At 40.1% G+C, this 24,482-nt stretch overlaps 1 protein-coding gene across 3 annotated transcripts in view; it reads right to left on the bottom strand.

Moving 5' to 3' along the window:
* brd10 (bromodomain containing 10) overlaps positions 1-24,482 on the bottom strand; it is a 77,364-nt gene that overhangs the window by 31,556 nt on the left and 21,326 nt on the right. For 2 of the 3 annotated variants that reach the window (XM_078570568.1, XM_078570569.1), the window contains exons 2-3: positions 20,205-20,405; positions 4,081-5,531 (exon numbers count right to left, since the gene is read on the bottom strand). In XM_078570568.1, the coding sequence (XP_078426694.1) occupies positions 4,081-5,531; positions 20,205-20,405 (1,652 nt within the window). Of the gene's footprint in view, positions 1-4,080; positions 5,532-8,912; positions 8,945-20,204; positions 20,406-24,482 lie in introns of those variants that run through there. The other variant, XM_078570570.1, reaches the window with a different exon arrangement.

Below are 24,482 nucleotides of genomic sequence, written 5' to 3'. Positions count from 1 at the left end.
CAAAACTTAATTCTATTACCAATTTTTTAATAAGGACTTTCCGCTAGACCAAAAAAGATGGCTGCTACAAGTCACATGACCACAGGCTTGGCCCTTTATTCTGGGAGCTACCACCAGGAGTTACACGAATTCCTCGCTCAGCCTGTGGAACCCCTCACCTCTTTGTACGGACCCCTTGTAATCAACGAAAGCAGAGGAAGTGCAGACGAACTGGCTCCCCAACCTGAGGTATCACAAAAGAGGGATTGAAACTCATTATATCGGAAGTGTAAAGAGCCAAGAGGGCAAGGGCTTCTAGAGTGTATTCAGGAAAATTTTCTGCAGTCCAACGAGAAAGGAGGCACTGCTACACCTGGTTCTTGGGAATAAGGTGGGCCAAGTGGATCAAGTGTCAGCAAGGGAACACTTAGAGGACAGTGATCATTGTACCATTAGGTTTAAGTTACTTATGGAAAAGGTAAAGGAACAATCCAGAGTAAGAATAATTAACTGTGGGGAAAGCCAGCTTCAATGGGGTGAGAATGGATCCGATTCCAGTTGACCTGGGACAAAGGTTGGCAGGCAAAACGGTATTTGAACAATGGGCTGCCTTTAGAAAATAGATTGTTCAGGTACAGTCAAAATATATTCCCATGAAATGGAAAGGCAGAGCAAACAAATCTAGAGCTCCCTGGATGACATGAGAGGTAGTGATTAAGAAGAAAAAGTAAGGCTTAGCTTAGATATCAGGTGGACAATAGAGAACTGAATATAGAAGGTTCAGAGGAGAAGTGAAAAACTGAAAAAGAGGGAGTACGAGAAGAGACCAACAGCTAACATAAAAGGAAATTCAAAAGTCTTCTATAAGCATATAAATAGTAAAAAGGGTGGTAAAAGAGGAGTGGGGCCAACTAGGGACCAAAAAGGGGATTCACACAGAGCCAAGGGGCATGGCTAGGTATTAAATGAATACCTTGTATTTGTCTTTACCATGGAACAAAATGATGCGCAGGTCATGGTGAAAGAGGAGGTAATTCAGACACTTGAAAGGTTTAAAATCTATTAGGTGGCGGTGTTGGATAGGCTGCCTGTGCTTAAAGTTGATAAGGCACCACAACCGGATGAGATTCAGCCAAGGAAACTGAGGGAAATAAGTGTTTGGAAAGTGCGGAAGCACTGGTCATAATTGCCCAGTCTTCCTTGGACTCAGGTGTAGTGCCAGAGGACTGGAGAATTGCAAATATTACACCCTTGTTCAAAAAAGGGTGTAAAGAGAAGCCCAGCACCAACAGGTCAGTTGGTTTAATCTCAGTGGTGGGGAAGGTTCCAGAAACAATAATTCAGGACAAAATAATAGTCACTTGGGCAAATGTCTGTTGATTAAGGAAAGCCAGCATGGATAAGGGCAATTCATACTTACCTTGCTGTAGTTACTTGATGAGGTAAGAGAGAAGGTTGATGAGGGTAATGTTGCTAATGTGGTGTAAATGGACTTTCAGATGGCATTGATAAAAGTGCCGTCCAACAGGCATGTTAGCAATGTTATAGCTCATAGAATAAAAGGGACAATAGCCATTTTTGTATCCATGTTACTGAGTGGCAGGAAACAGTAGCGGTTAATGGATGTTTTTTCAGATTAGAGGAAGGTTTGGAGGGGAGCTCCCCAGGGGTCGATGTCAAGACCATTGCTCTTCCTAATGACTTAGAGCTTGGCGTACAGGGCACAATTTCAAAATTTGCAGATGATATGAAGCTTGGTAACATTGCAAACTGTGAACAGGGCGGTGCAGATCTTCAAATAGACAGACAGATTGGTGTAATGGGCAGACAGATGCAGATAAAATTTAATGCAGGGAAGTGTGAAGTGACTCAATTTGGTAGGTAGAATGCAGAGAGACAATATAAAATAAAAAGAGTACAATTCTAAAGGGGATGCAGGAGGGGGGCCAGGATAACGTGCATAAATCACTGAAAGTGGCAGGACAGGTTGAAAGCACAATTAATAAAGCATACATCATCCTAGGCTTTATTAATAGGGGCAGAGAGTATAAAAGCAAGGAGGTTATGATAAACTTGTGGGGAATACTGGTGCAGCCTCAACTGGAGTATTGCCTCTTTAGGAAAGATGTGAAGGGATTAGACAGAATGCAGAAAAGATTCATGAACACAGTCCTGGCGGATGAGGAACGTCAGTTACATAGAGAGATTGCAAGTTGTTTTCCTAGGGGAAAGCTGAGAGGATATTTGATAGAAGTATTCAAAATTTTGAGGGGTCTGGACACAGTAGATAGGGATGCTTCCACTGGTGAAGAGTTAAGAACAAAAGGGCACAGATTTAAGGTTATAACAAAGAAGCAATATTGACATGAGGAAAACCACTCATGCAGTGAGTAGTTAGTATCTGGAATGCACTGCCTGACAGTATGGCAGAATCAGGTTCAGCTAACACATTCAAGAGGGAATTGGATTGTTAGCTGAAAAGGAAGAATGTGTAGGGATATGGGGAGAAGACAGGGAGTGGGACTAGGTAAGAGGAGGAGTTAAGAAATGGCCCGTCTCCAGCAAGGAACCCAGAACAAGGAAAAATTCAAACTAACCAATTGAGAAAGAACAGGCATTTATAAATGCCTCTTTAGGTCCTCAGTGTACCTGAAAGAGCTTTATAGTCAATGGGTTACTTTTGAAGTGCATTCACTGTTATAAAGACAAATAAGGCAGCCAAAGAGCACACATGGTCCCATAAATCAACAAGCATGACCAGATAACATATTTTTGGTGGTAGTGGTGGTTGTTGAAGGAGGAATGTGGACCTGCTCATCTTTCAGTAACATTGTAGGATCTTATACCAATCTGGAGACAAGGCCTGGGATTGACATTTCATCCCATCCAAAAGATGGCACATCCCACAATGCAGCATTTTCTCAGCATTGCACTTAAACATCAGCCCAAATATGCTCCTAACTCCATTGCAGGACTTGAACTTAGAACCCTCTGACTCAAAAGAGTTCTAGCACATTGACATTGAGCTAAAAGTAAATCCATAAAAGTCAATCCACAAAAGTCTTCAATAGGTTGCCATGATATGAAATGCAGTACAACAGAGGGTCATAGGTGCAAAATAAATTGATAATCTTTAAAAAGGAGACACAATACTTGCTGGGGAAGCAAGAATATTAAAGGCATGGAGTGAAGGCAAGGAACCGAGATTAAAGAGATACCACCAGCTGCAATGCTCAGGAAGCAGCATGGACTGAATTGCCTATTTCTGCATTCATGAATACAACTAGAGTTTGTTACAGTTGTTTAGTGCCAATTTGTTTTTCTTTTCAAATGTGTCCCTTTCTATCATCTGAAGGTGATACTTAAGCTGAGTTAAGATTGCACAGGTGTCAGCAAACCTCTGACATCCCATCCAAGTGGCTGAGCCTTGGACTTTTATAGCTTGTATCATCCAATACATTTGGCGTTTGATGTCAACTCCAAATTCTATTAAGATGAATTTTTTATTCTCGCAAACGGAAATTTATAAGCAATCCCGTAGCCGAAGAATTCCTAAGTCAATATTTTGCACTGCTTTATAACCGTCTCCAGCCAAACCCTCTTACCTAGGAATACACAAATACTCACTTCTGAACATTAATTAAAATTTCCCTACCTGTATAAAAGAGTTCACCAGAAAATATAAACAAATAGCAATGACTTCTGCTAAACCTCTTCATGCTTCTAGTCAAGTCAACCACTTTTAAACTGATTATACAATTACAGTATTTACATATCACACAATTTAATGCAGAAAAAATCCCAACAGTATATCCAAAAACACATCAAACACTGGTTGAATATGCTGCCTGCTGATAAATTGGAACGAACAAAATTATGCATTTACAGCTGTCACTTATAGTAGCTCACTGAATAAATTCAAGGGGTCAAATGGTTATTTTCTATTAGTGTGGCATAGACTAATGAAACAGACGCGATTATAACAATCCCAGGTACACCGTGCCAAATATTAAAGATTTTGAGCAGAAAAAAAAGTACTTTTACTAGTTTCACTTATCTTTTCCTTTACCTACAAAATAGAAAACCAGAGAAACCACTAACCAGACTTGTGCTTTTTGTGTTTTGTTTTCTTTTTTATCAATAGGGATTTCTTCTGGATTCCTGGCTTCCGAATCTTCATTAGATTTTGGCAAACCATATCTGGCTTCAACTGTGAAATCTTATTCATAGTATCTTTCAGTTTCTTTTTCTTCTTCTTCTTTTTCTTGACATGGAGTTTAACTATCTCAAGCTCCTCAATTTTCCCCAAGAAATGTTTTGCAGAAATATTATTTATTTTACCAACCAGACAGCTTACATCCAAATTTTCAGTATGGCTTCCATTAATGAGTGTTTTGCAGCTTTTGATTGCCTTCTCAGTCAATGGTTTCACACCCTTTCTTAGTTCAGGGTCATCTGTACAAAATTCCCCATTTTCAGTTATTCTAATTTCTCCTGGGCTAAGAGGTTCCCCATATCCTACAACCTCTCCAGGGCTAGCAGGCTTCACTAAATTTTCTTTACAGGAACCAACATTTTCTTTTTTCACTGTTGAAGTTCTATGGATTTTACATTCACAGTTGAATTTTATTTCTTCTTCACCTTCTTGAGAAAGGAATTGGGGACCAGGTTCTACTTTTAAATAAAAATCCTCCAGGTCGCTAGAGTCAAGTCCTTCATTGGACTTTTTAGAATCATGTGTTGTTTTGATACTGGGTTCCTTTTTGTTACTTTTTGGTTTCTCATGGCTTTCAGGAGAAAGTCCACTTTTTGCCTCCACTGATCTCTGTTGTGACATCCTGTAGATTTTGATAGGTGGGATAGGAAATTCAGGGGGTGGAAGAGGAGATTGTTTGTAAATCCGCAAGTCTGCGCCACAAAACTGTGGGAAATGGACATAGGCATTCTCATGAGAATCATATCCCAGTATCACTTCCCTGCATTCGTGGATGGGCTGCCCTAAAACTGCATCTTGGACCTCTTTCTGGGTTTCATATACATAATCACACAAGCCTTTCAGTAACCAAACCCGTTTGTAAAATGTTAACTGGTGGAAAGCTTTTATTTCCAAAGGGCTAGTTTCCCCCAGAACACAGAAAAACTGTGGACTAAGGCCCAATTTCTCAGCATGTAGATTACGATTTTCTGCTTGGCTGACCACTACATACCAATGAAGTACTCTTCGTTTCAGTGCAGCTTCCCACATTTTGTAGGGCAATGGTGGCTTCCGGTGCAAAGTTGCTCGGCGATGATGAGGGCTCAGCAAAGAAGTCATTATCTTAGCCAGAAAACCACTACACTGGGGCATTAGAAGGCAACGTTCAAGGTCAAAATAGACAATTTCAGGCAAATTAAGGATCTGCTGAGCCAGACACAGAAAATGACCAATGGCAGGGATCTCCCAAAGTGTCTCCATGCGGGTAGGTTCAGCCAGGGCTCGTAGATTCTTCTCCCATTCTTCAATCTCTTTTTGGACAGCTTCTTCAGCCTCTTTCCTCTCCTGTTCACGTAATCTGGAAATATAAAACCCCCACATTAGATCAACAAATACAGTTTGTCGCTTGATAGTACAGAACTTGAATAATGTTGAAAGAGAGAGGCATGCTCTTGAAGCTTTTAGTCTTCAGCTCATCAGGGCAGACGCAAGAATGCTAAAATTCAAAGGGAGCAATAACTTATACAGTATGAGAAAAGGGTGCTGATTGGTTAGAAAGTCTCTGGTTGAGATGTTGCCACAGAGAATGCACCAGGGAATTATTGTCCACCATGCTTTTATTTAATTGAAAATGATGCACTGCTTGGAGACGTTCTTTCTGCTTGCAGAGGACAGGTCCCTACATACGAATATATGTACCTTCTGGAAAAACTCAACACAACATCTAATGTTTGATGTGATTCCGCGATGGGATTGTTCAGCAAGTGCTGTCCAGAGTATGCTAATCATCAGTCCGGCTTGTAACGTGGCTAACTTACACTTGCTAGAAACTACATATATTCATAGGTAGGGCCCTGTCCTCTGCAAGCAGAAAGAACATGCCCAGGCAGCATGCATTTTTGAATTAAACAGAAGCATGGATGTCAATCGTTTTCTGGTGCATTCTCCATGTTAATGCCGCAACAGAGTCAACTTGCCAACCAATCAGCACCCTTCTCCTGCAGTACAAATTGTTGCCCCCTTTGAATTTCGGCATTCTTGAATCTTTCCTGATGAGTGCAAAATGAAAAGCTTTGACAGCATGTCTCTTTTTTCAGCAATGCTCAAATATCTACAGTTCCATAATATGCATATTACTATCGTATTACATAAATTCAGGGAATGCATGTCAATTAGTATCTGAAAAAGGTTTAACATTTTAAGTGGGATTCTTCATCAGGGATTCTGGCAAGTCCACCCAAATCTTTCACCATTAAATGTTGATTAACCTCTGCTCACTCCCATCTTCTCAAGGGCAATTAGGAATGGGCAACAAATTCTCAACTTGTCAGTGCCACGCACATTCCATGAATAAGAACAAACTTCCAGAATTTTAAGAATTCAGCAAGATTGTTAATTAGCAATTTAAAAACTTTGTACTGTTTCACTTATAAATCGGTGCCCTGATTTAAATACTGGCAGGATTTCTTTTGTACATTAAGTGCACATACATGATGGTACAGCCAAAAGTAACCATACAATGTCCCACCACTCTAGTGGCTGTTGCATTCATAGATGGTGTCACAAAATTACTGTATAGGCTAAAGAACAAGTTGTATATTTCCACAATACACATTCAAACAAAATCCACAAGTTAAAACTAAAATGAAAATAATGAAACAGCATCAGCGTTGCTCTGGTTAAAAACAGCTTACACCATAAAATGGAGAGTTAGGATGTGGGCTTTCAACTGAAAGCCCCATCAAAACACTGTTCTCAGTCATGCTATCCCGGCAAAACAGTAAACTAATGCTTCTGCACCTGGGCAAAAAATTTTTAACAGTCATTACAGGTTATTTCATGAATCTTCTAATGGTCAAGTTCAGGTACCATTTCCTTCTGACCATCATGACAATCAAGAACAGAGACAAAGTGATAGAATTTATTCCCCACCTTGTTTATCCATCATGTTTACCATAAAATTATTCTTGCAGTAATGCTTGGATCTTAATTTATAAATTATAAATTATTTCAGCATGAGAGAATAGAAATGTAGCTTTGAAATAGTACTTAGTGAGATAAATTTGTTAAATGATAAATATTGTGCAATAACTATGTAAGTTTAAGTATTTGTAAATGAATTATTTAATTAAAATTATTCACAAAAAAATTATTGAAACACTGATAAATACATCTAGTTATGTATTTTCATTAATTGGTATAATTATTAACTTACTCATGTAAGTATGGGGTTCTTAGAAGTTTGCTTTTATATGGATTTATGGCTTGTGGCTAAGTGCCCATTTTTATTAGATACCTCTCTCCCAGTCTAACTGTACCACTGCTTCAATCATTCACATTTTGAGGATGTGATAAAACAAAACTGATTCACTTTAGATCATTGATACTACTTCAATATACATAAAATGCAGCATCATGGTTAAGCGTTATGCAAATTAGTACTCCAGTAGAAAAAGCTATTATTGGGATGCCACAGTAGTATTGTGTCGGTAAACTGGTTACAAGCAGACAGCAGGGTTATAGTGATTAACAAAATGGAGCTGGGAAGGCTAACCTAACATCGGAGCAGGCACTGTCTGACAATTCCTTGCAATATACAGAGCAGGCAAAAAAAATGAAGTATTCCAATGCCAATCTTATTACAGAACTCCAAGCAACTCACTTGATTTTGCCTCTGATTTTCCTTTTCACCCTGCCACTCAGAAAATGGCTTCGGGTGGTAAGTAGGTGTTTTTGTTTTTTTTTCCTGTAGAAAGCCTATCTTTTCATCAGCTCTACGCACACAACTCCTGTTCCCCTACCCTTCCAGTTAAGAACTAAAGCCCCCCTCAACCCCACGCTCAACAGCTGAAGCCTCCACCCTCCTTACTCAACAGCCGAAGACCCTAACCTTCACCCCAACACCTGAAGCCTCCCACCCACCGCTCAGCCAACAGCTGAATCTCCTCCACCTGCCCACTCAACAAATCTCATGCCCCTCCAAATTTTCATTCAGGTGTCACATGATGTCTGAGGTATTAAAACGAGGTCACACCGGAAAAATGTTGGGGAAGTGCTGGCCAAACAGTCAAGATCTCTTTGCTGGCCTGTACAGGTGAGACCTTAAATAGTTCAAACACACAGCCTGGTATGGCCACAAAAACCAACAAAGTCTTGCTGATCCCACGCCACATTTTCTTTGCTGCTAACCATGCACGACAGAATGCACTTGAGTAGTTTGTTTATTGAATTACTTTTTAAAAGAGTCAATCAGAACAAAGTTCTGCAGTCCTGCCACATCCAGTGAGTGGACAATTTAAAAAAATGGGAGAAGGGAATTCTATGAATGTCCCATTCTCAATGATGGCAGAGCCCAGCACTTGAATACTTTGCAACCATCTTCAACCAGAAGTGCCAGAGTGGATGATCAGTGTCACCCCAAGATCTTGAATATCACAGCAGTCAATTCTATTTATATCAAGAAATGGTTGAGAGCATGGATGCACCAAAGACTACGCACCTTGACGGCAACAACTATAGTGAAGATGACCCGTGCTCAACAACCAGTTGTGCTTCTAACCAAGACGCTCCAGCACAGCGACAACACTGGAATCTACTAGACAATGTGGAAAATTGCTCAGGTATGTCCTGTCCACAAAAAGCAGGACCTATTAAATCTGACTCACTACCATCCCAACAGTCTACTCACAATCATAAAAATAATGGATATGGTCATCCACAGCGGCAGTTATTCACCAACCTGTTCACCGATGCTCAGTTTGGGTTCCACCAGGATCACGTGGCTCCAGACCTCATTATAGTTTTGATCTAAACATGGACAAAGGAGCTGAATTCTAGAGATGAAGTGACAGTGACTGCCTGTGACATCAAAGCTGTATTTGACCAAGTGTGGCATCAAGGAGCTCTAGCAAAATTAAAGTCAATGGGAATTATGGGGAAATCTCTGGCTGGATACATAATTAGGACAAAGGAAGATGGTTGTGGTTGTTGGAGGCCAGTCATCTCAGTCCCAGGACATCAACGCAGGAGCTCCTCAGGATAGTGTCCTGGGCCCACCCATCTTCCACTGTTTCAATGACCTTCCCTGATAAGATCAGAAGTAGACATGTTTTCTGACAATTGCAAGAGTGTTCAGTTCCATTTGCAGCTTCTCAGATAATGCAGTCCGTATATGAATTTAGCAAGACCTGGACAACATTTAGGCTTGGGCTCACAAGTGGCAAGTAACATTCGTGCCACACAAGTGCCAAGAAATGATATCTCCAGCAAGAGTGTCTAATCACCTCCCCTGGACATTCAACAGCATTACCATAGCCAAATCTTCCATCATCAACATCCTGGGGTCATCACTGGCTAGAAAATTAACTGGAGTGATCATATAAATACTATGGCTACAAGAGCAGGTCAGAAGCTGAGTATTCCACAGCAAACGAATCACCTCCTGACTCCCTTTCCAACAGCCACAAGGAATAAGTCATGAATGTAATAAAATACCCTCCCCTTGACAGGATGATTGCAGCTCCAACAGCATTTCTGAATATTCAGGTCCCAGCTGTGGTCACTTTGCAACCATATCGCACTCATTTATTTCTATGTGCTATTAATTCATCTATCTTGTTATGCATGCTTTGTGCATTCAGATAAGAGCCTTTAATTCTTTTTTTTTACCATTTTTCCCTCCCCGGATATTATTGCTGACGCACTCATGTTTCTACACTGTGCCTTCATGTCACACTCGTTACCTTTACCCGTATCGCTACTCTGCGCTGTTTCCTTGTTCTTTCCCAACTTTTCAAATCTCCCTTCATGTGGCCCCTTGCCCCCACTGTTCAGTTTAAAGCCCCCTGTACAGCCCGAGTTATACGATTCGCCATGGTTCAGGTAACGCCATCCCAATGGTACAGTTTTTATAAAACGCGAGCAGCGAGAGTGTGTGGAGGCTTTATTTTAAAACGCACGCGGCGAGAGTGTGGAGGCTTCATTTTAAAACGCGAGCGGCAAGAGCAGCTGATAGGCGAGTAGGATTGGTGAGTATTTCTGGTCTTTAAAGTAAAATTAAGGTCTTTAGTTTGCATTTAGGTCTCCAGTCCTTATTTTCTCTTTCTTAAAATAGCTTAATTATAAGATGGATACTGGTGTGCAAAAAAAAATTAATTACAATAAAGTGTAAAGAGCAGGGGTACTAGAGTAATTAATTAATAAATAAATTAAATAAAATACAATAGTGATGGTAGGACGGGTGATGTGATGTTGCTGTAGAACTGAACACCAAGGTGATCCAGAGCGAACACGTCTGTAGTAAGTGTTTGCAGCTTGAGGAACTTTGGACCAGAGTTGAGGAGCTGGAGTCCGAGCTGCAGACACTGTGCCACATCAAGGAAGGGGAAAGTTACTTGGACGCTTTACTCCAAGAGGTGGTCACACCCTTCAGATTAGGTTCTTGCTGCAGTCCACGTCCAAATGCAGCAAGACCTAGACAAGATCTAGTCTTGGGCTGACAAGTGGCAAGTAACATTCGTGCCACACAAGTGTCAGGCAATGACCATCTCCAACAAGAGAGAATCCAACCATCGACCCTTGATGTTCAATGGCATTATTATCACTGAATCCCCCACTATCAACATCCTGGGGGTTACCATTATCCAAAAACTGAACTGGACTAACCATATAAGTACTGTGTCTAAAAGAGGTCAGAGACTAGGAATCCTGCAACAAGTAACTCACCTCCTGATTCCCCAAAGCCTGTCCACCATCTACAAGGCACAGGTCAGGAGTGTGATGGAATATTCTCCACTTCCTTGGATAAGGGCAGCTCCCACAAAACTCAAGAAGCTTGACACTATCCAGGACAAAGCAGCTGGCTTAACTGGCACCACATCCATAAACATTCACTCCCTCCACCACTGACTCACAGTAGCAGCAGTTATGTACCATCTACAAGATGCACTGCAGGAATTCACTAAGGCTCCTTAGACAACGCCTTCCAAAATCACGACCACTACCATCTGAAAGGACAAGGGCAGCAGATAGATGGGAACACCACCACCTGGAAGTTCCCCTCCAAGTCACCCACCATCCTGGTTTGGAAATATACTGCCGTTCCTGGGTCAAAATTCTGGAACTCCCTCCCTAACAGTACTGTGGGTGTACCTACACCACATGGACTGCAACGGTTCAAGAAGGCAGCTCACCATCACCTTCTCAAGGGCAACTAGGGAAGGGCAATAAAAGCTGGCCCAGCCAGTGAAGCCCATACCCCATGAATAAATTTTTAAAAATTGAAATTTGGTCTGTGATCAGGGACAGGAGGGTGTGACTGCAAGTGAAGCAGGTATGGGGACCCAGGAGGTAGCACTTGAGGAGCCTCAGCCCCTGCAATTGTCCAACAGTTACAACATTCTTGGAAGTTGTGTTGACGAGAGTGGGGACTGCAGGGAGGATGAGCAAACTGACCACAGCACTGTGGGACGAGTGGGCGGTGGGGGGGGAGAGAACTAGGAACATAGTAGTGATAGGGGACAGTAAAATTAGGGGGATAGGTACTGTTCTTTGCAGCTGTAAGCACGAGTCCCAAAGGCTGTGTTGCCTGTCTAGTGCCAGAGTTAAGGGCGTCTCCTCAGGGCTGGAGTGGAACTTGGAGTGGGAGGGGTCCAGTTGTTGTCGTCCACGTTGGTACCAAAGACATTGAAAGGACTAGAAGGGAGGTTCTGCTGAAAGAATTTGAACAGTTTCGAGCTAAATTAAAAAGCAGAACCTCCAAGGTAACAATCTCGGGATTGCTACATGAACCACGGCCAAACTGGCATAGGGTAAGTAAAGTCAAGGAGTTAAATTCATGGCTCAGAGATTGATGTGGGAGGAATGGGTTTCAGTTCTTGGGGCAATAATACCAGTACTGGGGTGGAAGGGAGCTATTCCGGTGGGATGGGCTTCAGCTGAACTGTGCGCGGACCAGTGTCCTTGCGAATCAAATAACTAGGGGTGTAGAGGGCTTTAAACTAAATTGGGGGGGGGGGTTTGGTTCTGGAGAGGGGATGCGTTGGCTTACAAAGCAAAAGGATATGGCAGCATTGCAGGGCAGCTATTTAGGTAATGATGCCCAGAGAGTGACAGGAAAGGACAGTGTGTACAAACATAAAAAAAGGCAGCAAATAAGGTCAAAGGGGGAAAAAAATGGTAAAAAGGCAAAATGAATGGCTCTTTATTTAAATGCACACAATATTCGGAACAAAATAAATGAATTAATAGCACAAATAAAGGTTAATAGGTATGATCTTATAGTCATTACGGAGACATGGTTACAAGGAGGTCAAAGCTGGGAACTAAATATTCAGAGGTATGTGGCACTGCAAAAGGACAGACAGGAAGGAAAGGGTGGAGGGGTAGCTTTGTTAGTGCGAGATGAAATAAGTACCATAGCAAGAAATGATCTTGGATTGGAAGATGTAGAATCCATATGGGTGGAGCTAAGAAATAACAAGGAGAAGATGACACTGGTGGGAGTAGTCTATTGGCCCACAAACAGTACCTATACTGTAGGGCAGAGAATAAATCAGGAGATGATAAGGGCATGTAAAAAAGGCAGTACATTAATCATGGGTGACTTTAATCTTCATGTAGATTGGGAAAATCAAATTGGCAAAGGTAGCCACGAGCAAGAGTTCATAGAGTGTATTCGAGACAGTTTCCTAGAACAATATGTTGTGGATCCAACCAGGGATCAGGCTATTTTGGGTCTGGTAATGTGTAATGAGGCAGGTTTAATAAATGATCTCAGAGTAAAAGATCACCTAGGAAACAGTAACCATAACATACAATAATTTAGCATTCAGTTTGAGTGAGAGAAACATGGGTTGGGAACAACTGTGTTAAACTTAAGGGTAATTACAAAGGAATGAGGGCAGAGTTGGCTGGAGTGGACTGGGAGAGAAGCTTAGCAGAAACGATGGTTGATGAACAATAGCAGATATTTAAGAAAATAGTTCATGACTCACAACAAAGATATATCCCAGTGAGGAAGGAGGATTCTAGGAAGGGGATAAACCAAGCATGATTAACCAAGGAAGTTAAGGATAGTATCAAATTGAAAGAAAACATACAATGTGGCAAAGATTAGTGGTAAACCAGAGGATTTGGGAAGTTGTAAAAACCAACAAAAGATGACCAAAAGAGTAATAAAGAGGGAGAAAATAAACTTTGAGGGTAAACTAGCAAGTAATATAAAAACAGACAATAAGAGCTTCTTTAAAAATAATAGAAAGAGAGGCCAAAGTGAACATAGGCCCCTCAGAGAATGAGGTTGTGGAAATAATAATGGGGAATCAGGAAATGACAAAGAAGTTGAATAAATACTTTGCATCAGTCTTCACGGTAGAAGACACTAATAGCATTCCAAAAATGCTAAATCATCAAGGGCAAAAGCTGGGTTGGAGGGGGTGGGGGAGGGGAGAGGAAATAAATATAATAACTATCACTAGAGAAACAGTACTAAGGAAACTAATGGGGCTAAAAGCCTATAAGTCCCCTGAACCTGATGGGTTGCATCCTAGGATATTAAAGGAAGTAGGTAGAGAGATGGTGGATGCACTGGTAGTAATCTTCCAAGAATCATTAGATTCTGGAAAAGTTCCAGAGGATTGGAAGACTGCCAATGTAACACCCTTATTCAGAAAGGGAGGGAGAGAAAACACAGACAACTATAGATCAGTTAGCTTAACATCCGTTATTGAGAAAATGTTAGAGTCTATTATATGGGATATAATAGCAAAGCATTTAGAAATACATAATATAATCAAACAGTCGGCATGTCTTCATGAAGGGAAAATCATGCCTGACAAATTTATTAGAATTCTTTGAGGTAACAAGCAGGATAGATAAAGGGGAACCAGTAGATGTAATATATTTGGATTTCCGAAAAGTGTTTGATGAGGTACCACACATAAGGCTACCTAATAAGATAAGGGCTCATGCCGTTGGGGGTAGTATATTATAGAGGATTGGCTAACTAATAGAAGAGATAGTTGGGAAAAGGGGGGCATTTTCAGGATGGCAACCTGTAACTAGTGGAGTGCCACAGGGACCAGTGCTAGGATCACAATTATTTACAATATATATTAATGAGTTGGATGAGGGAAGTGAATGTACTATCGCCAAGTTTGCAGATGACACAAAAATAGGTGGGAAGGCAAGTGGTAAGGATGACAGTCTATAGAGGAATACAGACAGGTTGAGTGCAAAATCTTGGCAGATGGAATATAATGTGGGAAAATGTGAGGCTATGCATTTTGGCAGGAAGAATAGTAGAGGTGAATATTATTTAAATGGAGAAAGATTGCAAAAGGCTGCAGCAGAGGGGAATTTGGGGGGCCCGCATGCATGAATCTGAAAAAGCTAGCATATAAGTTCAGCAGGTAATAGGGAAGGCATATGGAACATTGACCTTTATTTCAATGGGAATGGAGTATAAAAATTGGGAAGTCTTGCTAAAACTATACAAGGCACAAGTTAGACCACACCTAAAATACTGTGAACAGTTTTGGTCCCCTTATCTAGGGAAAGAGACACTGACATTGGAGGCAGTCCAGAGAAGGTTCACTAGGTTGATCCCAGGTATGGAGAAAGTTTCTTATGAGGAGAGGCTGAGTAGGTTGGGCCTGTACTCATTGGAATTTAGAAGAATGAGAGGCAACATTATTGAAACATAAAAGATTCTTAGGGGGCTTGGCATGGTAGATGCTGAGAGGTTGTTTGCCCTTGTGGAAGAGTCTAGAACCAGAGGGTATAATCTCAGAGTAAGGGGCTGCTCATTTAAGACAGAGATGAGGAGGAATTTCTTCTCTCAGAGGATAATGAATCTGTGGAATTCTTTACTGCAGAAGGCTTTAGATGCTGGGTTGTTAAGTATATTCAAGGCTAAGATAGACAGATTTTTAATCAGTAAGGGAATCAAGGGCTTTGGGGAAAAGGCAGGAAAGTGGAGTTGAGGATTATCAGATCAGCCATGATCTCACTGAATGGTGGAGCAGACTCGAAGGGTCAAATGGCCTATTTCAGCTCCTACGTCTTATGGTCTACAGTTCCTTCTTTCCACAATTTTGGTGTTAGTTCCCCATGAATCAAAACCCATTTTTTTCCATACCAATCTTTGAATTCCTGAAAGAACTAATCTTAATGCATTTGCCTATTTAAGAATTAACTGAACTATTATATTCCAAACGACCATGGTCTTGAGGCAGTAGTTGTACACTACACATTTTACAGACCCCACTTGAATCAGAAGCCCTAGAGGTAATTTGAGCATCTTGCCAGTTCTTGGGTTGCATTCACAATGTATACTGATGGCAAATTCAGATAATCTTGAAAATTGTACAAAAAAGGAAAGAACTAAACTAGTAAGCCCTTTCTCTCTACTTATCTGTATGGCTTTGTACTACACCAGGAGTATTTACCAACTAGTTCATCTGAAATTGCCCTATAAATATACACTTCAGTTGAAAAAAAACTGATAATCTTTGAGTTTTAAAAAAATTAGCCTCTCTTTTTCTCTTAAACTGGACTTTTAAGTGTAACTGCGTTACAATTTAGAGGGCAGACAGTACTAGATGTCTGCCACTAGGTGTCATTTGAGCAACTTGGGTTGTATTCACAAGGCATATTGATGGTAGAAATTCAGATACCAACGCAGATACCATAGAAGCTTGTACAAAGGTAAAGAACAAATCAAGCAACCCTTTGAGCTCCTATTCAATATGTGCTTAAGTTTATTTTAACTTTAATAAGATCGCATAAATACGTGTTTTTGACGCACCACTTACACCTTGTTGAAACTACATGGGACATTCACCATGATTAAGATATGTAACAATCATAGAGAAAATATTGATGCTCCTCCTTAAGCTTTTACTTTTAAATCAAAACCCATCTGTCCCACTGACTTGATGACATTCTAGTTATGTCTAAGAGGATGAAACAAAGGTGAATTTCACATAAACTAATAGGATTAAATGGAAGGTGTAGGATAGTCCTGTGTATGATTGCGAAGAAGCTGTCCAAATCATTGTGGATCTTGTGATCCATTGTACTCAAGATCCTGTCCTGATTGATCATACAAAGTTGACAGAAACCAAGGCCACAGAGTGAATGATGAATTTGGACATCAACATGTAATACAAGCTATCATACAAAAGGGCACCTAGGTTACAATTTCAGGATAACTGAGCAGAGAAATGTGTTTCAAGTGTGCAAACCCAGATGTGCTGTTCTTGAGAGACAAAATAACTGGGTAATGCTAAAGCTTGAGGTTAATATACCACTTAATAGATTGCATTCAAATATTAAATGTAACTGTTTCACATGTGAAATATCTGTTTAACATGTAGAATTGGGACAAATTTTCCTCCTTATTGAAAACAAGGATATTACATTTGAATGGAAAAGTACTGGTTTGCCAGGTGTGTAACATACTAGCCAGTATGGAATTGAGCCGAATAGATCAGGCCAGACATGATCCTGTTCTATGTTGTGTTAGGTAATACCAGCCAGAAAGATATAACTGGCCCCAGCTTGGAAAGGGGGGAGGGTAAAAAAACAACATAAAGAACAATATCCATGGGTTTCTGATCAGTAACTTGTATTCAACAGTGAATACGTAATGATTTATTATGTGACAGGGTTGGGCTGTTCATGGAAAGAAACCTACTAACACTCCAGCCTCAACCTTCTGTTTTTGATCATTTTGATCCAAATTGCTCTCAGCAATTCACAATGGTCAGCTCATTACTTCAGTTTGAAGCGCTGTTTCAGGCAGATATAAAGGAGCATACTAATGTTGAGCAGAATATTGCATCTAACTATAATTGAGAGTAATGGGAATAATGGAGAGTCAAATAAAAGAGAATGTGACAATAAGGCAGCATAAATTCTTAAAGTCGCAAGTGCCTCAAAAGACATCTCATGAGCAGACTTTGCCAAGGCTGAAAATGCAAGGGTTTAAAATAGGCAAAAATGCAGGGAAATAAACCTACAGATTTGTAACGAAGCAGCACAACACCTTAGTTTGTTCAACTGCTGTTTTCACAACTAATACCTTGTTAGTCTTTCCACCCCACCCCCACTAGAGCTGTACCTTGAGTATCCTGCCATCCATTCTTAATTAGCACTTTTCTTAGATAATATCACCACCTTCAACACCTCTTTGATCCTTTTGTCTGTGACATCTTTTGATTATCTGCTCCTATCACTGCTTGCTTGTCCCCACAACCACCCCACCCTCAACTTCTCTCTCCCCCCCGCCCCCCACCTTAGACCAGCTTATATGTCACCTCTCTCCTAATTATACTTCAGTTCTGCCGAAGGGTCATGAGGACTCGAAACGTCAACTCTTTTCTTCTCCACCGATGCTGCCAGACCTGCTGAGTTTTTCCAGGTAATTCTGTTTTTGTTTTGGATTTCCAGCATCCGCAGTAGCTTTTAGCTTTTTGTTTTTACCTTAGTTTGTTTGATGGTTGAAATGGAGGAGATACAGAAATTAAGTGTTGCAAGGAGACCGCCTTCTGTACCACTCCACGGCATCATCCCCACACATCGGCACTGTAGGATGTTTACAAGAAAGTGCAGCCAAGCTGAAGGCCACAGTTGACCATGGATGTGTCAAGGCCATGTTGCACATTAGCTTCAGGTGTCCTTTCAGATGATACAATTCTCTGGACAGACCACAAGGTGCCAATTTTCCATAGTTCTTGCGAGCTAGATGTGCCAGGGCTGCCATATTGATTGGTGGTGTCTTGGCAGGTGCATCACTGCTGGCCAATCACTTGGCATGTCCATTTTACCAGCACTGCATAATACGGATAACATTTCTGGGATAACATTACTATGCTTATGGTTAGTCAAATATTAATATGTTTGTGCTGCTATTGGATCTATTCCTTCAGTTTTCTTTGGGAAGAGTAGCCAGCCATCAACATACTAATTGTTTGCCAAAGCAAGAAATGTTAACCTCCATCTGCAGGTAGTGTGCAGATACAGGCGAGGGGGAACAGAGCACCTCTCCTGCACAGGTTAACATCTCTCTTTAGATAGTCCTCCACTTCCAACTTCATCAGATAGGGAACACATGTTTGGGAACTAAGCGATAGCAATGGTGGTGCTGGCTTCTCATGCCAGCAGGAAGAAAATATATTTGATGAATAACGCTTGTCCCAACATTAGTCATTCCGTGGTCTCCAATATACTTACTGCCACCTAGCAACCCTGGGCACCCATTTCATAGGGCGTGATTAACATTTGATGTCCTCAATGCCAGAATAGCAGGAAATAGCAAGTTGCACAAACAGCCACTCCCTCTCTTCTACCCACTCCTCCCTCACCACAAAACCCCATAAATTAATATTGAAACAAAGCTGTTGCCTATTTAATCAATCACTTAAAATTGCATCAGCATCCAAAACACAGTTCCAATTTTCCTGGCTGACCAATTATCACCTTTTAATTGAGCACACAACAATAGGAAATGCAGGTTTTACTTTCCATGTGAGCTATGCCAGAGCCATAGGACCAAACCTCAAGGACAGTTAGCATCTTCAGGACATTAAGGGCGAAAACCTATCCCTCTGGAGCAAAAAAGGCTGTTATCATCTGCATGATGCCTTTACCCAACCCCAAGTTAGCTGTAAATGTTTCTTCCACGGTCAATCAATCTCAGTAAAACTGTTGAGGGTTACTGAAAATAGTTTACTATCTCAAACCTGGAAGTCAATAGTATGAGTAATAAAGTGCAAAAAAGTTACAAGATGATACACAACCTCTCAGTTTGTTTTTTTTCCATCTATGTTTCAAAGCAAAAAAAGACTAGATAATAATTAGTGGACTAATCAAATGTGAGAGCTGATTCAGAACAGCACTGCTTAACAGGGTAACACTTTCCCATCCCAGGGAATGGAATTAACTGATGCAAGCTGGCGTATGCACAAACAACAATGGGTTAAATGACGCCCCAGTGCCAAAATATCTAAGATTTGAAGAGTGAATCACATAACAAAAAAGTATTTCAAAAATTAACTAACCCACAGAAATTTACTCAGAGCTAATTTTCTATCCAATAATACAAAAAAAATGATCAACAATAGCCATATGACAACTATGTTTAAAGTTTGCTTATTTTAATGCTATCTTCATTCATAAAGTTGAATAGTTGCTTGAAGTGTACTTACCAATAGTAATGTTTTGTTGTACACAATTTTGTGAATTTAAATTTATTGGTGAATTTGTGTGTTGAGATATCACCGATGGGGAATGAAATATTTCCTCTATGGGTACTCAACATTAACAGCAAGCACTCTCAGGTGCATGGCTGGTTAGACAAAAGCTCCCATAACACCACTCCAATTTTTCTTTGTGCTGAGCTTCAAAGTGCATCCTCAAGCACACCAGGGTGACCTTCCTACTTTTCACAATGGTCATCATGCTGTCTAATGAGATTTAGAGTCAAAAATAAGAGTTTACAACTTCTAGAAACTGTGTTTATATTGCTCAAACTCAACTGAAATTCTTTTACAGCCAAAGGGACACTTCTGACATTTCTATCCGAGGTACTGGAGGTGAAATGCATTGTCAACCAGCACACTACCTGGTTCACCGTATATTATTTTTAATCCAAAGTAGAATCATATGATAAATTATATAATTTTAATGCTGTGTTCCCTGTAGCAGGGAATATGAAAAGAGGATTGGACAGGTTATCAAAATTAAGAAAGGCATGGCGATGATGAATAGTGGAAAACTTTTTCCAGCATCAGACAAAACAAAAAATGGCATAACTCAGGTATTAGAAAAATTAAGTGGGGAGTCATAATTTGCAGCACATATGCTAGTCAGGTGGAGGCTTCTATTTAAAAGTGAACTGGATAAATATTTCAAAAGAAATATAAAATGGCAGGAAAAAGCAGGGAGATGAGTGTGGGGCAGATAGTTCCAGTTAACATGTTAGTCCCAGCATAGGCCTAATATTAAAACATTTTGTTGAACATCTCACCTCTTTTCTTCCCTTGCCCGCTGCTGTTCTTCTTGTCGCAAAGCCTGAATCATTATGGACTCAGTAACGCCTGTCGACATGCCCCCTAAGCTGCGGGGCATGGAACGTCGACGAGTGGAAGTACACACTGCTCCTCGCTCCTCTTCCAAACCATAACGGCCTTTTGATGTTACTGCGATGGTCGTCTTCTCTCTTAGTGGCCTTGCATACACAAAATAAACTATGATCAATGACATAAAAATGGTAACACAAAGCCAATTGGAGGAGTTGAATAATGGACATTCTTCCCATTAGGCTTAGTTAACATATTAGTATCAATACGTAGATTGGGGTATGGAAATCACTTGTGCCAAAACCTTTTAAATGTTATCTGATATTCATTTCACCATTGTAAGTTGTTCCCACATGACAACCTTCAGCAGAAAATATGTAGCTACTTAAACTTTACTCAGTTGCACTATAAACACACAAATATATAAAACGTATGCACATTCTGTGACAACACTCATAGAAAAGTAAAGTAGAGAGGTTGGTGAAAAGTAACTTAGATTTTTAATAATAACTTTAGATTTTTGGCACACACTGTTATGCCTTTGTTCAAAGGAAGTTGGAGATCTTGCTCGGCAATATATATTTTAATAGATAATGTATTATTGTGACGGTGTATTTCAAGTCGGGATATGGAATACTGCTCAAATTAAGCAGTAAATGAAAGAAAGAAATCCTTTTTTAATTTCCCTTCACCCCCTAATTCAGTTACCCTGTATTTAAAAATCCAAACCTCTAGCATTAAGAATTTTTTTTAACAGGAACATGACTTGGGCACGACAATAACAACTCCACTGCCAGAACAGCAGCCATGTCGAGCCAACTGTAAACTTCCAAAGAAACAGTCAGCCTCAGAAATTTCATCAGCCTTATTCTGTCCAATCCTGGAATGTGACAACACAGACTGGTACCCAGCCAGTAAACCAGAGATTAATAGGCTGCAAGTCAATAAAGAACGAAGAAACAATAAGGACAGGATATCATCTTCCAAGCTCTTATCTGCTGAACTATGCGCATCTGTGGACTCCAAAAAAAACGAATGGAAGGTTTCCGACACTCTGGCAGAAGCAGCTGCACAACACTAGGATTAATCCACCACAGGTCAATGTTAATACAGGAAATACTTTTTTCTTTATTGCATTTTATTTATTGCTATTCCCGACACGATTCATAATGTTAACAATTTGACTGAAGCCAAGAGCCAGTACCACACATTATAATAGAGCAGTTCTACGTGCTCATCGTTGAAAGAAAAGTAATTGAAATACCCACACTTAGCTTGTAATAAATTAGGCCTTCAGTGTAGAGTGTATTGAATTTGAAGTTTGCATTTTAATTGCTTAATATGCAGCTTCCAGGATCAACTTTAGTAGCTCTCAAAAAGGGGGAAAAAATTAAAACAGTACCCCAAAAGTAATCTCACTTCACAACCAGCTACAGCCAACCAAATTAGTACTGTGGGTTAGCACAACAAAATAGCCCTGGAAATCTTATGAGCAACGAATAGAGGTATTTATTTATATTTCACGTTTTATAAAGATCTATTCAGATCATTACAATCGTGCTACCAGGGGTTATTGCTCAGAATACTTTACAAAGTGTATGTAACAAGATACCAAGGTTCTAAGGATTAGCATGAAGCTGGGTTTCAAGCACTAAGGCTTATGGCAAAGCTTATGATGTGGGTTTTCATTACAAACGGACAACAAATTCACCCTGTGTACTGAAAATGTATTTCTACACGCTGACTGCAGAGTAACAAGGCTTACAATACATAATAATTGAACATTCAAGTCAATTGGAAATAATTATGGAAAATGAAACTATTCTTTGAAATATTAAAAGCCTATAGTTCATACTTATGATGCATTGTAAGAGTTTGAAAGGGATAATAGAAAGTTTTTTTAAAAAAAGAAAAAGCTCCCTAGAGAAATCTACATCATGGTGGTTAGTGCTTGTTCCCTTCTAGTTTTGCTCTAAAAGAATTGGTAAATATTAGCTAAATGCCTTCTGGAAAATATCAGCGTATAAACAGAGAAAAATTTAAAACCACTTAATATTTATTGATTGCACATCATAGGTATAATGAAGTCTATTAAAACAAATTATTTATTTGCCAACAACACATCCATTTAACCAGGCAATTCACTTGAACAATTTTTTCACTGCTTCTGTTCAAACTCTCATTCATTTTAAATCAGAGCAGGTGACAGTTGATATTACAAGTGTACTACAGAGAAGTTCCATCTGCTTTCCTGCCCACTACTGCCTCCAGCCTGACACAGCCTGAGCTTTGCATTAGACCACAACTCGCAGGGCACCAGAGACCAAATTGGAGCAAGAGCTTGCCTTGGCTGTGGCATTGGGAAACATTGCTTCAAATTTGATCAAAATTCTTAAGCCACATTAGGCATGAAGCAACAGCGGGGAAAGAAAGGCAATAAAATAGACAGTTGACAAAGACAACTGCAGAGATTCTGGAATTGGAGGGTCTGGGACACTTAAAAACAGTAACTTTGTAGAAGCTGCAAATTCAAAATCAGTAAATTGTAGCAAGTGTCCAGAAACATTCACTGCTATTTTTCAGATCAAATTAAACCAAACTTCTGCATAGCCTTGGGTGCAATTTTCCAGTTTTAGTTCCCATACTCACCCACACAACAAAATCCTATATTATGGATATCTGAACTCAGAAAAACCACTTAATAGCCTACATGTAACAGAATTCAAGGATATAACTAGGCAACAAATAACCTTGAAGCAACATTAGGGGTGGGGAAAAAAGATTTCCAATCCAATTCTACTGATTTAATATAATGCCAAGTACTAAACAATTTAAATATGAGGTTGAAAAACCCTGCTATAAGTACACTCAGGCTTCATTTTCATATTCTATTCTGCCAATAATTTTGTGAATCGTTTTTGTGCTGACCAAGAGAGATGTTACTATAAATGACCATATCTAACAACTATTATCAGCATAATAAATTCCCAGGTCAGGTATAGCACAGAAGAGCTAACAGAGTTCCTTTTACACTGCCCAGTGATAAGTCTGCCTCAGAAGAGCAACACACTACACTAGGCTAAATGCTGGTGGCCTCTAGGAGCAACGACGTCAGTTAGCACCAAGTTACAAGCAGTTTTGTGCTATGGATTTGTGCCAATTAGGAATTGGGTTGAGACTGGCCAAGCTCATTTTACTTTGCATTTTCCCGGTGCCAAAAAATGCTGCATGATGCTTTTGCAACTCAAGTAAATAAATAACTCTGCTTTTGAACTGAAGAAACCCCAAAGCATTAGCATTAGAGAAGAGTAATAGACTTGGGAAGGTAAATTAAAAGTATTCAGTAACCAATGCATTTTTATGTTACTGAGATAGCCAATTACAGCACTGGGGTTTCACCAGCGATATTGTTCAGCAGACAGTTAACTTCATCTCATAGGCCACAAGCAGGACCTACTCTCTGGCAAGCCTCAAAAGTTCAAGCAACCTTAAGGCTCTTTATGTTTAAGTATCCTGTTGGCTGATCTGAAGGGATAAATCAGAACTACAAGTACTATTGCATGAACAAATTGAGAAATATGCAGATTCAGGCAAAGACAGATTCAAACTTCATATGTGGCCCAAATCTTCATGGTATGTACCAATGTGGTCAAAGATTAAAAAGCTTTGAAACTCCAAACCTAATTAAGGATGCCAAAGCTTTGGAGATAGTAAGGGAAAATTAGCAGGATACCAGGGATGAAGCACTTCAGTTACATGGAGAGACTAGAGACGCTGCAAGTATTCTCTTATAGCAGAGAAGGTTTAAAAAGACTTGTATTTTATATGGTGCCTTTCACAATCTCAGGAAGTCCGAAAGTGTTTTACAGATGAAGTACTTTCTCAAGTGTCACTGGTGTAATATCTTTCAAAAGGAAATTGGGTATATGCTTGGTAAGGAAAAACATTCAAAACTATGGGGAAAGGCCAGGAATGTGGGACTAATGGGACATCTCTTTCAAAGTACAACCTGGCACAGGTACAATGGTAAAACAGTCTTCCTTCTACGTATGGGTCTATGACTAACCAGGTTTTTCCGCCCCAAAACTCTACCAGTACCATTAAACCCACTTCAGGTTAACTTGCAATGAAATACCCTCTTCAATATGATAAAACTTCACAAAGCACTTCATAGTTCTGGCACAGACTTGACCTGGAATGGGGGAGAAAACTATGGGAGATTGCCT

This window comes from Cetorhinus maximus, chromosome 2, assembly GCF_964194155.1.
Source record: "Cetorhinus maximus chromosome 2, sCetMax3.hap1.1, whole genome shotgun sequence".
Classification (NCBI taxonomy): Eukaryota; Metazoa; Chordata; class Chondrichthyes; order Lamniformes; family Cetorhinidae; genus Cetorhinus; species Cetorhinus maximus.
Note: the sequence above shows the minus strand (reverse complement) of the source record. Positions and strands in the feature narration are given on the sequence as shown.